The sequence below is a fragment of the Callithrix jacchus genome, chromosome 7 (assembly GCF_049354715.1).
Source record: "Callithrix jacchus isolate 240 chromosome 7, calJac240_pri, whole genome shotgun sequence".
In the NCBI taxonomy this organism is placed as follows: domain Eukaryota; kingdom Metazoa; phylum Chordata; class Mammalia; order Primates; family Cebidae; genus Callithrix; species Callithrix jacchus.
In genome coordinates this window covers 57008962-57029000 of record NC_133508.1, presented here as the reverse complement: position 1 = coordinate 57029000, position 20039 = coordinate 57008962, and the positions used below count along the sequence as shown (strand labels likewise).

The following is a 20039-nucleotide window of genomic DNA, read 5'->3' as shown; positions in this document are numbered from 1 at the left end:
TGGTGGGGACAGCTGCCCTCAGGCCATCTGGTTTTCCCTCCTTTGAGTGGGCTTACATAAGCATTTGGCATCTTTGCAAGGGACTTTAAGCTTACCCAGCAGTGACACCCCCTCCGCCCACACGCACACACATGTGTGGTACAGGGAGGACCCGGTGTGGGAGGCAGAGATGGGGTTCCAGCCAACTGAACCTCCATCATCTCCATCTCCCGGCCTCTGACTGCCTCCCTCTGCCAAAGGGGAAAGATGAAAATGGTAACTGTTGGAATTCGTATTTTGTGAATTCCAAAGACCTTTCTCATTTGCTCTGAATGCATTCCTCATCTCAGCCTCCGCTCTCTGACATGCTACCCGCTGTCTCTCCAGCATTCATCTCTACCGGAAATGATCTTGTTTATTTCTCTGTGTCCATGTGCAGCGACTCTCCCCGCAACTAGAAAGTTCTGTGAGAGCAGGGAGTAAGACTGTCTTGTTTGAGGGCTCTCGTTCTCATAGAGCCCACAGAGAACTATACCCCTGGACTAAGCAGTGTGGGGTCTGCCGGCTTGCACCTGTACCCCCACCCCCCACCCTGCTCCTAGCCAAAGGCTAGGACATGTGTCGGGAGCTTAATACTTGCTTGTTTAATGAGTGAATGAACAAAAGCTCTCATGAAATAGGCAGTGCACGTATCTTTATCCCCATTTGAAAGCTGAGGAATCAAGCTTGGAGAGGGAAGCTACTTGCCTGAGGCCCCAGAGCACAGAAGCAGCATATCTGGCCCAAGAGCCTGGCTTCCTGTCTCCTGGGGGTCAGCTGCTGGCACTGGCCCATAGGCCATATAAGCGTGGTCAGTAAGGTGGTCGGCAAGGAACCTTTACTGCATGTTAGGGGGCAGGAGATCAGCAATGAGAAGGACAAAATCCTTGCCCTGAAGGAGCTTGCCTTCCAAAAAGAGCAGGAGACCATAGCATATTCATTAATAAAGACACCGTCTAACAGGGCCAAGTGCACTGAAGCACCTCAGACAAAGCAACATGCTGTAGAATGACAGAGGTCGGGGGTCGGGGACAGAAGAGTGCCTGCTTTAGGTGGTCGAAGAAGGCCCCTCTGGGGAGGTGCCATTTGGTCTGAGACCTCAGGGCCAGTGGGCTAGAAGCAGAGACGCCTTGGGGAAGAATGGAGAAGAGGTCGGACGGGGCGAGACACATGCCTTCTATGTCAAAGGCAAAGGAGTCAATGGAGCATGTGAAGCAGAGGATGCTCTACTTTTTCCCCAGAAAGATCACTCTGGCTATAGTGCAGAGAGGGAGGAGAGTCAGGGAGGAAAGAATGGCCCCAACACTGTACCTCCCAGTGTTGCAAAGCACTGGGAGGTACAGCTACAGCCGGGACCAGCACTTTGACAGAGGGGATGAAGTGTCAGATGCTGAGAATGCTATGCAGATCGTGTCAGGGTTGACAGGACCTGCTGATGGGTTTGGTGTGGGGTGTGAGGGGAACAGAGGCTGCGTCCCAGGCTCCTGGCCTGAGTGATTGTAGATAGTGGCACCAAATACTGAGCTTGTGAAGATCAGGGGAGAGCTGATGATGAAGACAGCAAGAGTTTGGTGTGAGCCACACTGAGTTGGAGACACACACCGGACATGTAAGGGGAAAGCACATGGACACGTGTACAGAAGTCTGGAGCCCAAAGGAGAGGTGTGGACCGCAGTGGACAATCTAGGAGTGTTCAGAGTTCTGACACTGACCAAGAACACCCAAGAGATAATTCAGGAATGAGGAGGGCTGAGGCAAGGGGCTAGCCACAGGCAGGACTGCAGACTTGCTGCCTCGTCTTATTTGTGGAGATGTAGTTCACGCGGCAAGAAAGGCGTTCCAAAGCCCTCAGTTCCTTTCTTTATGCCTCATTTTCTCCATTAGCACATTAAAAGATGCCAGGTCTGGAGTTGGGCTTGTTTTTAAAAGGTGGCTTCCAAAGATGGTTTTTCTTGGCCTTGGTCTGTCTGTCTCATCATCCAGGTCAGGACAGGCCCGGTCATCAGCTGAGGGATGCCACAGAAGTGACAGTCCACTGTGAAAGACCGCTGCTCCAGATCAGTTCTGGAAGGCCTGGGGATGGGGCAGGCCATTGAAGTAGAACTGGATGTCAAATGCACACATCAGAAAGGACAGGAGGACAAAATGCAAAACTAGAGAGGGAGGGGGTACAGGGAGCAAGGAAGGAGGGTTAGACTCGAGATGAAGGAAACGAGAGATGGAAGAGAAGAGGGAGAACCGGAAGACAGATCAACAGAAAGAGAGAGAGAGACGAGAAAGAAGGTGAGAAAAGGGTTCCCAGGGTGACAGCACCTGGGCTGGGCCCTCTGGTTGGACAGTGAGGCTGACTGGGAGGCCTGAGCTCAAGTAGCCCTCACCCCTGAGAGTGTGGGGGCTACATGGGGAGCTGGGCTTGATGCATCTGGAAGGATCTTCAGAGGCAGAAGTGGGGGAGTGGGAGGACAGAGGGCACCCAGGCGCTAGAACAGTAGGAGCTGCAGGATCGGAGAGCCAGAGGAGTGAACAGCCCTGGCAGATTTCCTGCTGGCGAGCGGAGGGGGCAGGAAGCTCGGTGGTGTTGGCACAACGTGAGAAGTTCCAGGGAGGCGTGGGAGGGAAGCTTCTGCAGGACACAGACTTTGCAGAGGGAGAGTGGCAAACAGGCTGACTGCAGCCAGCTCCGGCCGGCTCCACAGGACGCTTCTTTTTCTCCATGTGGAACTGGCGTGTGTCACCCTGAGGACAGCAGCGAGCATCCAAAGGGCATCTTCTGTGTGCCAGGCACATCCGGCACTTGATGATAGACACCAGCAATCCTAACCACACCCCAGGAATGACTAGGGTTTAGCACCATTTCATAGATGAGGAGGCTGAAGCTAACTTGCCCGAGGTCACAAACCAGGGCATCTGGTGGCTTCCCCTCCTAACTGCCAACCCTGAGAGTGGACTAGGGTGGAGTTATCTGGAAAGAGGAAGCTGTACCTGAGAACCCGAAATGCACACGCACATGCACACACACAGATACATGCACAAGTTCACACTGCTGGCATACACATGCACACATGCAAGTGCACACATGGATACATGCACAAATGCACACACATGTACATACATGCACACACATTCACACACCCATACATGCACACATGCCCCACACACACATGCACACATGCATACATGCACACATGCATGCACGCACAAATGCATGCACACACATGTACATAAATGCACATACACATGGGCACACGCATGCACACACCCATACATGCACACATACCCATATGCACACACACACATGCACAATGCACACATCCACATGCATGCACACATACACATGCACACATGCATACGTGCACAAATGCACACACACACATGTACATGAATGCACATACAGGGGCACACGTGCATGCACACACCCATACATGCACACATGCACACATACCCACATGCACACATTTACACACGCGCATGCACACACACATATAGATGCACAGTGCACACACATCCACAAGCAGGCATGCACATGCACACACATACATGCACAGATGCACACATGCACACTTGTACATGAATACACATGCACACACGCACAGTGCACCCACAAACACAGGCACATGCATGTACATGCACACATGGACACACATGTACACACACATACGCAGGCACACACACCCACATGCGCAGGCACGCGGTGCTACAGCTGTGATTAGTAGGTAATTAAAAGGTCCCCATCTAGTGGTGACTTGGCAAAAGTGCAGACACTCAATCCCAAAGGCCCATAGAGGCTTCCTTCACCTCGTCTCTTCTCTTCTTCATTCATGGATTCTCTTGAGCATCTGTCCTGGATGCTGAGGACACTGTGATGAACCAGACAAGGTCCCAGCCACACAGCTTATGCTTCATTGAGGGGAGGCAGACACAAGCCAGGAAACCAGTAAGAGAAGTTCAGTGAAAAGCACAGAGAGCGAGACACACGGGTGTGGAGGGCGTGGCCAGAGAGAGCTTTAGATCCGGCGGTCAGGGAGTGCGTCTCTGAGGAGGTAAAATTTGACCAAGCCCTGAATGGTGGCAGGGATCCCACCGCTTGCAGATCCTGAAGAGAAGCGCTTTAGACAAAAAGGATAGCAAGTCCAAAGGCCCAGGGACAAGACAGAGCAAGAGCTGTGACATGAAACAGGCTCTTGTGCCTGGGAGAGTGGAGGGTGATGAGGGTGGAGAGGCTGGTGAGGGTGGCGTCCTGGCAAGTGTGCCTGGCCACGGAAGGATTCGGCATGTCTTTCCTGAACAGGAAGCCACACTGGGGCTGTAAGCCAGAGAGTGAGTGTAACTTGGGTCACAGTTTGAGACAGTCCCTGCTTATTTCCTTCCATGAAGGAGGAAGAGCTGCTGATGACAGGGATTTGGGCAGCGGCCAAAGAGATGGAGAGAAGAGGGCAGAGCACGGGCTGTTTTAAACACAGAGATGATGAGCAGGACCTGCTGGCAGACGGAATGTGAAAAGTGGAAGGAGCGGAGGCAGTGAGGTCGGTTCCTGGTTTCCTGAGAACGTGGGTGAAGCATGGGCTCGCAGGCAAAGGGAGCGCTAGGAAACCAAAGGTTCCCTTATGAACTCCTCAAGTTGGAGATGCCTGAGACATCCAAGTGAGATGTCAAGCAGGCAGCTGGAAATATGAGATGAGCTCTGGGAAAATGCTGCCATCACCCTGGCTGTGTGCTGCCCAGGTGCCCACACCCAGCTCTGGACAGCTGGGAAAAAAACCACCACTGTCCTTGCCTCCCTGCTTCCTCACCTTTTACGATGTAATTAGCTTTTCTTATCAAGAGGCAGAATCTGTTTGCCCCAACCCTGAATCTAAACTAGCTTTGTGGCTTAGATTGGGCAATAGAATGCTGTAGGTGGGATGGTTTACCAGTTTTGAGCTAGGCCTCAAGAGGTCTGCGGCACTGCTACTCTCTCTTAGGACAGCTGCCTCCTGCGGAAAAGCCTGGGCTAGCCTACTGGAGGAGGAGAGCTGCCGGGATCAGTGGCCTCAGCTGACTTCAGACACTGAGAGAGAGCTCAGCGAGCAGCAGCCTATAGCTGACGACAGATGCGTGAGGGAACCTGGCTGAGACCAAAACAACTGCCCAGCTGAGCCCAGGCTGAACTGCCAACGTGCAGAATTGTGAGCTAAATAAAGGCTTTTGTTCTAAGTCGCTGGGTCTTGGCAGGTTTGTTAGGCAGCCATAACTAACTGGCGTAATTAGTCCTGTTCTCTTATTCACTGAGACTGGTGGGTTCTCAGCCCTGAGCTGGACTTAGAGGCCGAGGAAATGTTGTGGACATGGCCTTTGTTCCTTTCCTTGAAGGTGTAGAAGGAGGTCAGGTTCATGTAATAACAGAGAACACACAGCTGTAATCCTTTGCTCTATCAGGCAACACACATTTATTGAGCACTTGCTATGTGCCAGGCACAGTGCCAGGCAGGAGGGATTCAGGGATTTAAAGAAAACAAACAGAAATCAGATATGAAACTCCTCGGCAGAATGCTGAGAGTGGTACTAACTTTTAGGAGTTCAGACACAAACTCTGGATTTCTCTGGTGAAGACAGAAAGGGACACCAGAAGTGGGGGGCAGCAGAGGGCCTGGGGGCTCGGGCTCCTGCGCTCCACCTGGCTTGGCTTTTACTATCATGTGGGTGACTGGCCTACTCTTCTCCCCAACCCATGCGTGGTTGGAAATTGCAGCTTTAGATGGGAAGCTTGAGGTTTATGAGCATCAGGGAAAGTGTAAGCAGGCTGTGAGAGAAGCAGGTGTAGAAAGGTGGACGTGGAACCAGGGTGGCCGGCCCAAGCCAGTGGGCACCTCCTCACCTCGGGGATCCAGACCACCGCAGAGACCAGCTCCAGACTGTGAAGATGTCTGGCCGAACGACACAGTGGAAGAAGAAGGGCCATGGCCAGTCTCAATGCTGGGGGACAGGTTTCCCGGGTGAGATCCAGGCCATTTTTTTTTTTTTTTTTTAATTTCTTGAGACAGAGTCTCATTTTGTTGTCCTCGCTGGAGTGCAGTGACACGATCGTGGCTCCCTGCAACCTCCGCCTCCCAGTTTCAAGTGATTCTCCTGCCTCAGCCTCCTGAGTAGCCGGGATTATAAGTGTGCGCCACCATGCCCAGCTAATTTTTGTATTTTTAGTAGAGACGGGGTTTTACCATGTTGGTCAGGCTGGTCTCGAACTCCTGGCCTCAATTGATCCACCTGCCTAGACCTCTGAAAGTTCTGGGATCACAAACGTGAGGCACCATGCCCAGGCCATCTTTCTCACTCCCTTCTCTCTTCCATCCCCTAATCTATAAGATAGAAAGGATGGGCCCTTGATGGTACACAAGCTCCATTTGTTTGGCACTGATGCCCTGATTCTCAGAGAACTGCAGTGGGAGTGTAGAGGGATGCGTGGACTCTCACTGAGAAAGCCCGCTGTCCTCGACAGGGTCATGCCTTCCATGAGCACATGTGTACTGAAGACCTACTCCAGGCCAGCCCCTCTGCACCAGACTCCACAGAGCTCTCAGACCAAAGGGAAAATAAGTAAGCAGGGGATTGCAGAACAAGCTGAGGGTGCCGGGATCAGGGTGGGCTTGGGGAGCAATGCCCACCTCCAGGAGGGTGAGGGAAGCTTCCCTGAGGACTGCTGGGGGTCTGACATCTTATCTGAGACTTGAAGATGAGAAGTAGGAGGGCTGGTGGGGCCACGCAGAGCCTCCCTGGTCGAGGGTTGGAGAGAATCGCATCTGTCCATGCCAGCTCCTTGCGCGCCTGCCTTGCCCGTCTCCGCTGAGGGCTCTTCTCCTGCAGGCCAAAACCTGGGTGGCAGATTCTCATATTCCACATCCCACACCCAATCTGTTGGCACTGCCTTCAAAATGCATCTAGATTCTGTATTTATAAAATGCTTTCATCAAATGTTTACATGGAAAGAAAAATAAAAGGGGAAAAATCTAGAAGTTGGCCACTTCTTACGACTTTCGCCACCACCTTCTTTGGTGGGAGCCACCATCGCTGGTGCCTGGGTCGCTGCAGCTTCTCTCTGCCGTTCTCTCTGCGCCCACCCTCGGCCCCTCCATCTCTGCCTCACGCAGCAGTAGGCCAGCAGTGACTAAGCCCAGCCCTGGCACTCCCTGCTCACGCTCCTGGTGGCTTCCACTGGGCTGTCTTTACAGTGCGTCCCGGTCAAGTCTGGGCTGGAGTTGCACCTTGTTGATGAGACTTATGCTAATCGATCTTCAATCCTGCGCTCTCCCACAGGCCTTGCCCACCCTCTCTGCCCTGCCCTTTATTCATCTGATGAAAACTGGAGACTAGGGAAGGGGGTGGGGGAACTGGTGACTTGTTGCGGATGGCCAGCTCGTGTCCAGTGGGGCCAGAATGTGAAACCCTGTCTTCTGATTCCCAATCTCTTGCTTTCCACCCACTTTCTCAAAATGTGGGAGCTGGATCAGATGCCCTCTGAGTCTCAGGCTCTGGAGTCGGAGTTCAAATCCTGCATTTGTTGTGTGACCTGAAGTCATTTACTTGGCTCTTCTGGGCCTCAGTTTCCTCCCTGTAGAAGCAAAGCTATGAATAGTCCCCACCAAAGCTCTCAGTGCAGTGGTCGATGTGCTCTGCCTTTCTTACGTGGGCCCTGACATCCCGAGATCCCAGGCCCCCTTCTCGCCAGAGCATGGGTATTTTAGAAGGGTTGCTGTTGACAGGGCAATATGTCTTGTTTTTAAAAACTGTGCACCCCTGTCTCCTGTTGCTAGGAGCCTTGGTATTTCTCTCCAGAACTTTCCTTGTTATCACAGTTGGTGGCATCAGCTGCTTGTTAGGAAGCCACAACTGAGGAAGCCGACAGCTAGTGTCACCGCGCCAACCTCTGGAGGAAGGGCCGCCTCTCTGCATTCACAGTCAGGGCCCAGCCGAGGAAGGGGCAGCTCCCAGGCCCAGCGGGGAGCAGGGTCAGTCAAGGCCCCGGGTGCCTGGCTGTGGCTCAGGGGCAGCAAGGGCTGACAGACCCTTCCCTTCTGCATCCTCCTCCTCTTCCTTCCACGCTCCCATTTCCCCTCACACTCACGGGCAGGGAGCCAGATTTTCTGGCTAAACCACAGCTTTGCTTCTGCCAGGTTTCTGTTTGGAGGAGAATGTCACAGGCAGTCCACTTCCATCAGCAACGCCTTCTTCTACCTGCCGCTATCTGCCTCGCCAACCCGAGGACCTTCTGCCCAGGGCAGCAGTCACCAGCTCTGACAGTTTGTCTTCTCCCCGCCAGGCCCTGTGGAAGGGGCATTCTCATCCCTGAGCTCATGTAATCCTCCAACCCTATGGGATGTGCTTCATTATCAACATTTTGTATAAGGGGGAAACAGGATGGGATGGGTGAAGTGATTTGCTTCTACACAGCCCTCGAGGCGGCAGGGCCAGGGTGCCACCCAGCCTGTGCTGTTTGCTTTAAGGGCAGCGCTTCTTGAGAGGCGGTGGTGACAGCAGTGAGCAGATGGCGGAGGCCACACTGATGGCTTCCTGTGCTCTCCTGGGCACTGTGGGGCAGGCCCCCAGCAGATCTCCACTCTGGGTCTGGGGCAGAGGTGTGGGAGGGGTGGAGCGGAGCACCGGTTGTGAGCCATGACGTCCATTAGGTGTCGCCCGCGTTCTGGAAAAGCTGTCAGCGACGGCCACTGGGTCCCAGGAACCAGGAAAGGGGCTGGGAGGGGCACGGGTCTCCCGAAGAAGCAGGTGGAGGTAGGTCTGGGCAGAGATGGCAGCCCCAGGCCAGGGAGGGGCACGGACAGCCCCCTCCTCACGCCTTACCGTGGAAGACCTCACTACCTCGGATGGAGCCTTCATGGCTGCTACGGCGAGGAGATCCCTAGGCAGTAGAAGGGGCCCCTCCTCCCAAAATGAGACCCATGCTCTGCTCCTCTTCCCCACGCCAGGGAGACCCCAGCTGCACCTCATCTCCTTCTGGGCACCTTTGGGACTGCCACACAGACCTGGGTCCTCACCCCTGTGCTCCCAGCCACACTACTTGGCACCACGTGCCAAGGTTAGAAGCTCACTGTCTGCCGTCCGCCTGGGCTGCGGGCTCCCATGGGCAGAGGCTGGAAGCCCAGCTCCAGTGCTGGCACACAGGGGACTCAGGGCCACTGAGTGAACAAACCTGTGGGTGAGCTTGTCCAGGGATTTTCAAACTTTTAAAATACTGAGGCCCAGTGCGGTGGCTCACATCTATCATCCCAGCACTTTGGGAGGCCGAGGTGGGCGGATCACCAGGTTAGGAGATCAAGATCATCCTGGCCAACATCGTGAAATGCCGTCTGAACTAAAAATACAAAAATTAGCCAGGCGTGGTGGTGAATACCTATAGTCCCAGCTACTCAGGAGGCTGAGGCAGGAGAATCACTTGAACCAGTAGTCGGAAGTTGCAGTGAGCTGGATCACCCACTGCTCTCCAGTCTGGCAAGAGAGTGAGACTCCATCTCAAATAGAGAGAGAGAGAGAGAGAGCTGAGAAATCCCTCTTCCTCTTCCAGGGCCGCCAGTGAAAGCTTCCCCATGTAACATAGTGGTCCCCGCTGATGTCCCCAGGGAAGCCCACGGCTTTAGGGAGCATGGGAAACAAGCTGTGTGGTCACTGTGGGGGAGGTAACCCATGTCCATACAGGAAGGAGCCTGAGTCAGGGAAGGGGCCAGGACCCAGCTGCCCTGTGGGACCCTCATGGCCCCACCGTCACTCACTTTCACTCTGAAGAAATACCTGGCCTCCATACAAATGATCTCGATGGTAATCATCTCCTGCCCACTGGCCCCCCACCCCCCCCCCCGCCTCAGCTCACAAAGCCCTTTCCTCCCTGTTGTCTCAGTGGCTGCCACGACAACCCTGGGACCTTGAACTGTAGAAATGTAGTCCCATTTCACAGATGGGCCCACCAAAGCTCGACAGATGTCAGCGGCAGAGCTGGAAGGAGAACCTGATGGGCCAGCATCAGGACCTCGGTCCTCAGTCTCTCCTCCCGTCACCCCAGCTGCCCAAATCATCATTCAGGAGCTGCATGGAGCAGAGGTTAAAAGTCAGACCCAGCCGAGCGCAGTGGCTCACACCTGTAAGCCAAGCACTTTGGGAGGCTGAGGTGGGCAGATCACTCGAGATTAGGAGTTCAGGACCAGCCTGGCCAACATGGTGGAGCCCTGTCTCTAATAAAAATACAAAAATTAGCTGTGCATGCTGGTGCACACCTGTAATCCCAGCTACTTGGGAGGTTGAGGCAGGAGAATCACTTGAATCCAGGAGGTGGAGGTTGCAGTGAGCCGAGATCGCACCAGTCTGGATAATAGAGCAAGACTGTCTCAAAAGAAAACAAACAAACAGTAAGTCAGACGCAGAGGACTCAGAGCCCAGCTCCGTCACTTGTACCTGTGTGACTGGAACTCTCTGGCTTCAGTTATCAACAGAAATGGGTCAGGAGATCCGTGCCTGAAAAGCACTTAGCCTATCGCTACCATCATCCCACGGTTATCGCCCCACTGCTGGACCACAGGGCCTAGGGTCCATGGCATTGGCACCACTTCTCGCCCCCAGGCCGGGGGGCAGGAGGGAGATGGGCCATGCCAGCTACTGGGCATGGGAACTCACCTTCCCCAGAGCTGGGGAAGCAGGGGGAGTCACTGTGCCCTCCCCCAATGCCTGGCCAAGGAGGGGCCATGACTGCTGAGCCATGGAGAGTTGAGGTAGGAGGCCTTTATTCATTTGAGGAGAGGAAGCCGAGTCCTGTGGAGATTCTCCAGGAGCTGCAGCATCCAAAGTGTCTGGGGTGAGTGGGGGTGGGCAGGAACCCCAGGCAGCAGAATCCCATCCCCAGACCTTGGCCTGGACTTCCTGAGGGGCAGGGGAGGGTGTGTGTGCATGTCGAGGGGTGTAGCTGGGAACCTGCATTCCCCCAGCCGGAGGACCATGGCTAGCAGGAGGCGGCGCTGTTGGGGAGGCTGGGGAGTGGGGAGTGGGGTGGGGAGGAGGACCGCATGGGCCCCTCACACACTGACGGTGGCACTGGGGGGCAGTGTCCTTGTCTCCATGGCTGGGGCTCTGGAAGCTGGGGCTGGTGAGGCTCCCTGGCCTCCTTTTCATACATGTCTCTCCTCTGCCCTTCCTCCCCAGCAACTATGGTGCCTGGGGCACTGCCAGGTGAACTTGCTGGTGGCTGTTGAGTTCAGGCGAAGAGTGGCTTCAGTGGTCCTCGGGCTTGTGGGGCTGCTCCGTGGAGGCCGCCGACCCTGAGTTGAGGCTCAGACAGGTAAGGAGCAGGGGAAGGTGCACCTGGAGAAACAACAGTGCTGGGGTCCCGCAGGGGCGTCCCCTCCACCTCGGCCCTAGTTCCAGGCCCTACACAGACACCTAGCCCTGCAAGGCCCTGCCCCCAGCTCCTCTGTGCTGCCTGGAGGCCCCTCCCTGCTGATGGCTGTCACTCACCTCATCTCTTCTGGCTTCCATCTTCTCCCCTCTCCTTCACCACCCTATTCCCTCCCTACTGCCTTCTAGAAGCTTCCACACAGCCTCCCACCTTGACCCTCTTCTAGAATCTTCCACGCAGCCTCCCACCTTGATGTTCTCCCTCCTTTGTTTCCCTCTTCACTGAGGTCAGTCTCAGCCCTCAGCCTCTTCCCCACCAATGGGACTTGTGACACCTGCCCACAGCCCAGGGAGAGAGGGTGAGGGCCCCCCCTTCACCATTCCAGGGGCAGGCCAGGAGGGCAGTGTCTGTCAGGGACCCAGAGGGCGGGGGTAGGGGTGCTTCTCAGAGCCATGTGGTGTGGTGGGGCAGGGTTGGGGTGACACGCATGGGTCAGTGGGGGGTACAGAGAAGACTTGTAGATGTTGGGGCCATGTTTTCATATGTCCCCATATTAGCCCAGGGGGTGTCCCTGGGTGTGGCTCGGTCAGTGCCCAGGAGCCTGCTCTGAGGCTGGGCTCCGGGGCTGGGACACTCAGCACAGCATTATACCCTGGAGTCTGAGCCTGGACTCACGGCTACCTTAGTGAGGGCTGGGGTGAAGCTACCTGCTCTGTGAACAGGGCTCTAGAGAGCCTCAAGCCCAAAGTAACCACCACCCTAGATCATCCTGTGGGACCAGCCGAGGGCTCCTGGAACCCAGGCTTTGGGACCAGCAATCTGCCTTCCTGTGACCTTGGGCTGAGGCTGCACCCACCTCTGGGCCTGGGCCGGTGACTCAGACTCTCTAAGACTCTGGGGAGTCAAGCTGGAGCCACAACAGAGGCTCTACTCAGAGGCCCCTCCTGTCTCTCTCTCTCTCTCTCTCTCAGGTCTCCCCAGCCACCCTCATCAGGAGAGACCCCTAAAGCTCCATGCTTCCCACCTAGTGCAGAATCAGTGGTGAGATGCAACCGTGCCTGGGGCTGGGCTGGAGGAGCTACATGGCCAGAGTCAGGACCCAGGCCTTCCTGAGTCCTTGGGGGTGGAGACTGCTGAGCCCTCGTTGGAGGGCTCCAGGGAGGAGGCAGCCAGCAACCCTGGGGCCCCAGCCTGGCTCCTACCCTCCCTGCTCCTCTGTCTGGTCCCCAAGCCAGACCCTCCACCCACTCTTCTCTCTCAGACCTCAGCGGCTCTAGGGAGGGGTGCGGGGTGCTGGGGATGGGCGAGTGCAGGTGACCTCCTCGGGGGGCGGTTCATAGATGCTGCAGCTGGGCGTGGAGCCCTGGCAGTAGATGTTGAGGAATCCTCGGTACTCCTCTCGGTACATCCTGTTCATGAGGCACAGAACCACGTTCTTGTCACATGCGCACGTCTGCTTGTCACACTCTGTCTTGTTGAGCTCACCTAGAGGGGGATGGGGGGCAAAGGCTATGAGTGGAAGGAGCAGGCCCCACCCCCAGGACCACTGTTGGGAAGGGGGAGCCCACACAGACTTGGAGAGCCCAGCGTCCCTCGGAATGTGGTCCCAGGGCAGCAGGACCAGCACCACCCATGGGCCCCACCCCACGCCTGCAAGGTCGGCAGCTCTGGGCTGGGGCCCAGCAGTCTGTGTTGTAACAAGCTCTCTAGGTGACTCTGGTGCATGTAAAATTGGGGAACCACTGACATCTAACAGTTATTGCATAGCTGGGGAAACTGAGCCCCAGAAAGGGGAATGGGTTTGCCTAAGTCACACAGAGAACTGAAGGCCCACCCCCAGGCCTGCTACTTTCTGCCACCCCAGACCTCTTCCCTTCACTCACAGAATCAGAGAACACCCACTCAAGAGGGAGTTATTGCCAGCCACGGTGGCTCACACCTGTAATCCCACCACTTTGGGAGGCCGAGGCAGGTGATTGTTTGAAGTCAGGAGTTCAAGACCAGCCTGACCAACATGGTGAAACCCCATCTCAACTAAAAATATAAAAAATTAGCTGATATGGCGGCGAATGCCTGTAATCCCAGCTACTTGGGAGGCTGAGGCAGGAAAATTCCTTGAACCCGGGAGGCGGAGGTTGCAGTGAGCCGAGATTGTGCCACTGCACTCCAGCCTGGGCAAAAGAACAAAAATTTGTTTCTAAAAAAAAAAAAAAAAAAAAAAATGTGGAATTTATTGGTAAGAAATTAGTGAGAAAAACACTTGTCAACAGCTTAGTGAATGCCTAAGAGCCTAGCACAGGCTTAATGGAGGGCTAATGCTCCCGCAGCTTGTCCTTGTGCAGTTGTTATAATTATTAGATTTCAGAGATCATCCTTAGCTGCATAGTAAAATCAGCTGGAGGGCTTGTTCAAACGAAGACTGCTGGACCTCACCCCTAAGTGTCAGATTCTGTAGGTCTGGGTGGGGCCTGATATTTTGCACTTCTAACAAGTTCCTGGGTGCTGCAGCTGCTGCTGTTGCTGGTTCAGGGAATACCCTTTGAGAACCTCCAACTCACTCTGTAGGTCTGCAGACCTTTCACACTTTCTATCAGCAAAATCTTGTCTCTTAAACGAAACTCTTTAAAGAAGGCTGATGCATCAGACGGCCCCAGAAGATGCTGTTTAATGATAAAATAAACTAAAGTGCCTGCTGAACCTCTCAGGGACTATGTGACTGTCACCTCTCAAGGCTGCTAGCTTTGATGGCTCCAGGGATCCCCAAAACCCAACGTGAAAGTCATTGCTTTAAGTTAGTCTGTTACCCTTGGTGGCTGGTAGGTGGGGGAGAATCTCGCTCCTCCAACTGCTTTAACAGGGGGATTACTGCTATCTCAAGCCAGCCCTTCCACCTCATGTTTGACCAGCAGAACATGAGGACCGCAGAGCTCTGGGCTTCCAAGGGGTCCCACATGCACCCCGTTCTCCACTAGACTCCTCCCCAGATGGCAGGAGACTTGAGTGTCTTTGCAAAGCCAGCATTGCTCGTGATTTATTAATAAGGAGCAACTTGGCAGCGCCAGGTGAAGACATGGGGGCAAAGAGGGCCCAGGGGCTGCCTGCAGGCTAGGCCAGGGGGAGTCCTGCCCCAGAGAGGGGCATAGAGTGGGGTAGGGCAGGGACACCTGGGCCCTGCTACCTGGATGCCACTTGCACTTACCTACATGTTGGGAAATAGTCACAGCCAGCTCATAGTAAATGAGGGGACCAGCCAGGCCTGGTGCTACTACCTTGGATCCCTGGAAACACTGGGTGTCCTGGAATGGAGCCACCTCTGCAGGTGGGGTCCCAGTGACAGAACTGGAAGGGAAAGAGTCTGCTCTGATCCAAACCCCTCAACGGACCCATGAGTGAGGAGACGGAGGCCAGGCGGGGTTAGGTCTACATGGTGCGAGGAGCCGGAACCTGAGTTCAAACCCAGGTCTCCCAACTCCCAGGCCAGGATGCCTCAGCCTCTCTACAGAGCTGCAGGCTCAGAACCATGTGGGGAGCTGGCTGAAGGCCAAGTTCCTGGGCCCCACCCAGACCCACTGAATCAGAATCACTCAGGATTTGGAGGACAGGAGAACCAAGATGCCAATTCTAGGACTGGAGCATCAGAGCACCTCAGGGAGACGATCTAGAGCCACAGTTAGGCTGGTCAGATTTAGACTAAGCAAAAATCAAAACCAAAATCAAAACACAGAATGGCTGGTTAAATTTCAGTTTCAGGCTGGGCTGGTGGCTCACACCCATAATCGCAGGACTTTGGGAGGCAGAGGTGGGATTACAGGTGCCTGCCACCATGCCAGGCTAATTTTTGTATTTTTAGTAGAGACGGGGTTTCTCCATGTTGGCCAAGCTGGTCTTGAACTCCTGACCTCAGGTTATCCACCCGCCTCGGCCTCCCAAAGTGCTGGGATTACAGGTGTGAGTCACTGCATCCAGCCGGCAGCTGGTATTTCCTCTGGCAAGACTGTACACCATCCCGGCACAGGCTGATGGAGCCGGCCACTCCCTTCTCTGGGGGCCCAGGTGGCAGGGGAGGGACTCACTGCAGATGATCTCAGTGTCATTCTCAATGGTATGGTCATAGTGGTCCACGTAGGGGTGGCAGCCCTGGTCAAAGAGCTCCTGGTAGCAGCAGTCGTGGGCATGGCAGCACCTAGGGACCAGCAGAGGTGAGTGGACAGGCATGGCCGGGCTGGCCCATCTCCCACCAGCACAGACCTCTGATCATGTATTCCAGTCTCTCACAACTCAAACGTTTGAACTGAAGCCCAGAGAGGGACAGTTACTTGTCCCAGGTCACACAGCCAAGCAGAGCTGGGGCCGGCACCCCAGGTTCTGATCCTTACAGCTTCAGTTTCATGGCTGCAGCCAGAGCTGCCCACCCTGGGACACATTCTCTCCTGTGTCTTTGTTCTATCCACAGGGATCCCAGCTCTCGCCGCAGAGCCCCGGCTGCAGCTGTCGGAGGGGTCAAGGGCCTGTATGATGGGTTTAAGTCAAGGTTGGAGGAACATCTACTATATGTAGAGGCTACCCCTGGCTGTGCCTCATGGCCAGGGAGGGACAAAGGTCTGGAGGGTCCACAGGGACTGGTGGGATGCAGGACAGGAAGCACAGGGAGTGTGGCTGTCCCCATCACCTCTGGTGGAGTGAATGTGCATTTATTAGGCTTTCTGTGATACCAACTTGGTGCTGGCAGCTGTTGGGGAGATAGGAGCAGAAGACAAGCATGGCTTCCGGGAACTCTCAGTCTGATGGAGGAGGCACAGTCCTGTCTTCCAGAGCCTCCCGTCTCAGGCAGGCAGGGGTCCCAGCCCTTGCCTTTGCAGGGTGTCAGCTATTTGACTGCTCTCCCTTGTGTGTTTGGAGCAAGTCAAAAGTCCCTTCCTGGAGAGAGGAGGGGCTGAAACACTTCCAAGCTCATGACCTTGGAGATGGACAACGGAAAGCATCCAAGACCGTTTGGAAAGAACATGGTTAAAGAGCAGGCTCTGGTCACCAACTCGTTAAAGAAGCCAAATTCTTTGGGGAAAGAAAGTCTGCCCCTCTCAGGGATGAAGGTCAAGTTCAGTCTGACCTTCAGCTATCCTCACTTGGCCCCTGACAGGAGCCCAGCCTCTGGTACCTACCAGTCCACCTCATCCTTGGGCTGGCCACGGCCCCCCAGCCCACAGTAGCAGCCATAACCTACGAAGGACAGGATGGCGCTCCTCCCTGTGACAGCCTCCACCATGGCCTTCAGGTTGAGCAGGCTGCCATGGGCTGCAGACAGAACTGCAAGAGAACCAGGGGGTGCTCTGAGCCCCTGCCCCGTAGGTGGCCACTCCCAACCTCTCTCATCCTGTGAGTCTGGACTGATCATCCTCCCAATGCCTAGGGATACGTAGCGTAGGGGGAGAAGGCAGGAGGAAGCTGGGACAAGGAGGGTGGGCAGCTAAGCAGGAGGAAAGAAATCTACAAGGGACCACGCATGCGGTTGCAGTGAGCTTTCAATGGGTTCATGGATGGAAGGGGCTTGGGACAGTGCCTGGCATGGAGCAAGCCCCCAGCAAGTATGGCCTGCATTGTTTTCTCAAGGCTGCAGGGCTTACTACAGGGATGTGAGTGTATCAGATGTGTGTACACTCACCCACAGATACCTGATACACTCACACTCACCCACACACACCTGATACACTCCCACACACACCTGATACACACACCTGATACAGACTCACCCACACACACCTGATACACACCCACACACACCTGATACACACACCTGATACACTCACACTCACCCACGCACACCTGATACCCACACACCTGATACACACACCTGATACACTCACACTCACCCACACACACCTGATACACACCCACACACACCTGATACACACCCACACACCTGATACACTCACACTCACCCACACACACCTGATACACTCCCACACACACCTGATACACACACCTGATACAGACTCACCCACACACACCTGATACACACCCACACACACCTGATACACACCCACACACCTGATACACTCACACTCACCCACGCACACCTGATACCCACACACCTGATACACACACCTGATACACTCACACTCACCCACACACACCTGATACACACCCACACACACCTGATACACACCCACACACACCTGATACACTCCACCCACACACACCTGATACACTCACACTCACCCACACACCTGATGCACTCACATACTTGTATACTCACACCCTCATGCATTACAGATGCACTGACATACAAAACGCATCCGGGGAGAATCAGGGGCCTGGCCGAGGCCACGTCGACATTCGAACTCCAAGTGAAGGAATCCAAGTCCACGTTTAGTTGGGCTGAAGCCTCTGCCCCTAGCTTGGGCTGAACTCAAGTAGTCTTCTAAATAATAGGTCATTTTGCCTGAATGCAACCAGCCCTCTCTCATGTCTGGCTATATGGAAGCTTACTTTTGTTTTTGGCTTTTATTTCTTTTCCTCAAGCCAGGCTGTGTTCTGGGAGGTTAACAGGCTGCATGAAAGGCCTGCAAGAGGCCCAAGACGACAGTCCGTGGAGCTGGGGCACCCGCCACATGAATGATGTTGGGACACGTGGCAGGGTCAGGTTTTCGTCAAGAGCCTCACGCAACAATCCTATGGGGCAGCTGCCCAAACACAACACCCTGGGTACCACCCCCAGAAAGAAGCCCCTGACCTCCCACCACTCTGTGGTACACAGACACTCACCCTACACACACACACACACACACACACACACACCTGCAAATCTATGTACCCTACATCCATAAGGACACTCTGGAGACACACACCCCAATTAACACATGCTCACATGAAGAGACAAAAATGGGCTCACACTCAGGTGCCTGCACTGTCACATACTTTACTGATGCGTGTTGCACACATAGACATCACCACGTGCTCAGACACACCTACACACGGATGCCTGCATCTGTCTGCACACAAAATCATTAACTCCTCTCTGATGGACACACACTGATACACACTCAGGTACACAAATGCCCAGCCAACAACAGCATTTTATGATGCTTGCTCAGCTCTGAGCCCTGCCTCCCCCCAGGGCTCATAAATGCCTGTTTACAGGTGGCTGGAGGGGTAAACAGCTCCAGAATTGGGCGCAGCCTGCTGGACCGAGCCAGGAAGCAGAGGCCCAGAGAGAGGAAGGAACCTAGGCCGGTCAGTGAAACCATAACTCAGGCATCCAAGGTCAAGGGAGACAGGCCAGGAGCGGGAGAGGAGTCCCCCTGGCGTCGTTACTTACCACTGCCAGCAAGGATGGCCATGGCGAAGAACTTTTTCATACCTAGGCTAGACCTGTGGGAGGATGAAACCCAGAGCCTAAGTCCATCCCCTCCACCCCTGGCAGAGCAGGACCTGCTGTTGCCTTCCCGAGCCTCATGACAGGTGTCATCAATGCTGTCTTTTGACATCCTAGCTGCTGCTCCTAGCGCTGTCATCAGCACCTGCCCAGCCCCTCCTGGAGGAGCACACCCTAGATGGAAGAGCCAGGAGGCACCAGCATCTCTTTGCCCCCAGCTCTGGCAGGAGCCCCCTTCACACATCAGCCTCCAGGACAGGAAGCCCGCTGTCTCAGGCCAGACCTCCCATGCACACGCGAGGGAGTCCAGGAAGGAAGTCATGTGACCCAGCCTAGCAGCTGAGTCTCGAACCCAAAGCCAGGAGTCCTGAGTCCCTGGATTCCAGTCCCAGCACTGCTTCCAAAATGTGTGACCTCAGCCTCTCTGGACCACAGGAGGGTTGTGGCCTCACTGTCTTTGGGCCACGTGAGTACTGCGTGAGGGTTGACTACATGATCCCAAAGGCCCTTCTGGTGCTGGAAATGCAGTGACCATCTCAGTCCACCATGCTGACTCTCAGAGCTCTCCTTTCTGGAGAAAGGGATTCTAGGAGCCAGTCCTTCACCCCCGTCCCTGCCCCTCCCTGGGAGATTCCATCTCAGGGCAGCAGGCACCTACCTGGAGGTTCTTGAAGGACAGGAGGCCCTGAAGCTTGAGCCCCTCACCCCAGAGGGGCATCTACCCAGCACCTTCTTTTTGAACCCTTTGGGGTTGGCCTGCGCCCCTTCTGCCATGTTCTGGGTTCTGGGGGGCCAGCAACATAGGTCTTGAAAGGTCTGTGATGCACTCCAGAGGCTGCAGGGAGCTGGCCCCAGCTTCACACTGCCTTGAACACTGGCAGGGGAGTGCCGGGGCAATGCCCCTGGGCAGGAGGCAGGTGACACATGCCCTAGAAAAAGGAGACTCCACCTCCTCCTCCCACCCCCACAGCCCTGCCCACAGCTGGCTGGTACAGTCCCCACCCCCGGGCACTCTGGCCTGCCTGACTGGGGGGTTTACACACATGATAGGAGAATTGGTCTCTTGCCAGGCATCCAAAAGGAAATGAGCCTAAAGGCTTTTCTTTCTCCATCTGAAAGATGTTAAAGAAAAAAAAAACTCACCCAGTGACACTTGTTGAAGCAAAGTAAGGCAGGCTTTGTTCAAAGCCATGGGGTCAGATGTAGGGACACGGCATTGGGTTCCGCAGCAGGGAAGAGAGACTGGACTCAACTGCAGATGCAACAGGGAAAATCGGGAATTGA

General features: G+C 55.0%; 2 protein-coding genes across 14 annotated transcripts in view; one reads left to right on the top strand and one right to left on the bottom strand.

Annotated features, from left to right (window-relative positions):
- The window catches only part of LOC108592529 (group IIC secretory phospholipase A2), a 28103-nt gene extending 15270 nt beyond the window's left edge, over positions 1-12833 (top strand). For 8 of the 13 annotated variants that reach the window (XR_013519834.1, XR_013519833.1, XR_013519832.1 and 5 more), the window contains 2 exons: positions 4393-4541; positions 4980-5211. Coding sequence is in view for 5 of the 13 variants with exons in the window: in XM_078330618.1 (XP_078186744.1) it covers positions 4393-4515 (123 nt within the window). In the remaining 8 variants the exon portion in view is untranslated. Of the gene's footprint in view, positions 1-4392; positions 4542-4979; positions 6589-8162; positions 9840-11190; positions 11760-12354 lie in introns of those variants that run through there. The other 5 variants (XR_013519830.1, XM_078330620.1, XM_078330619.1 and 2 more) reach the window with 5 other exon arrangements.
- Positions 10759-19631, bottom strand: PLA2G2F (phospholipase A2 group IIF). The gene is made up of 5 exons (XM_003733368.7): positions 19414-19631; positions 18699-18751; positions 16543-16687; positions 15457-15566; positions 10759-12868 (listed from the first exon to the last, which is right to left on the bottom strand). Exons 1-5 carry the CDS (start codon positions 19527-19529, stop codon positions 12657-12659), a joined length of 636 nt encoding a protein of 211 aa, XP_003733416.1. The 5' UTR covers positions 19530-19631; the 3' UTR covers positions 10759-12656.
- Positions 19632-20039: the final 408 nt, after the last annotated feature.

Excerpts from the sequence above, each read along its gene's own strand:
- PLA2G2F (XM_003733368.7), bottom strand. The coding sequence starts at position 19,529 with ATGGCAGAAGGGGCGCAGGCCAACCCCAAAGGGTTCAAAAAGAAGGTG. Across the intron at positions 15,567-16,542 it reads CCCAAGGATGAGGTGGACTG|GTGCTGCCATGCCCACGACT; the intron begins GTAGGTACCAGA and ends GCTGGTCCCTAG. Across the intron at positions 12,869-15,456 it reads TGACACTGAGATCATCTGCA|GTGAGCTCAACAAGACAGAG; the intron begins GTGAGTCCCTCC and ends ATCCCCCTCTAG.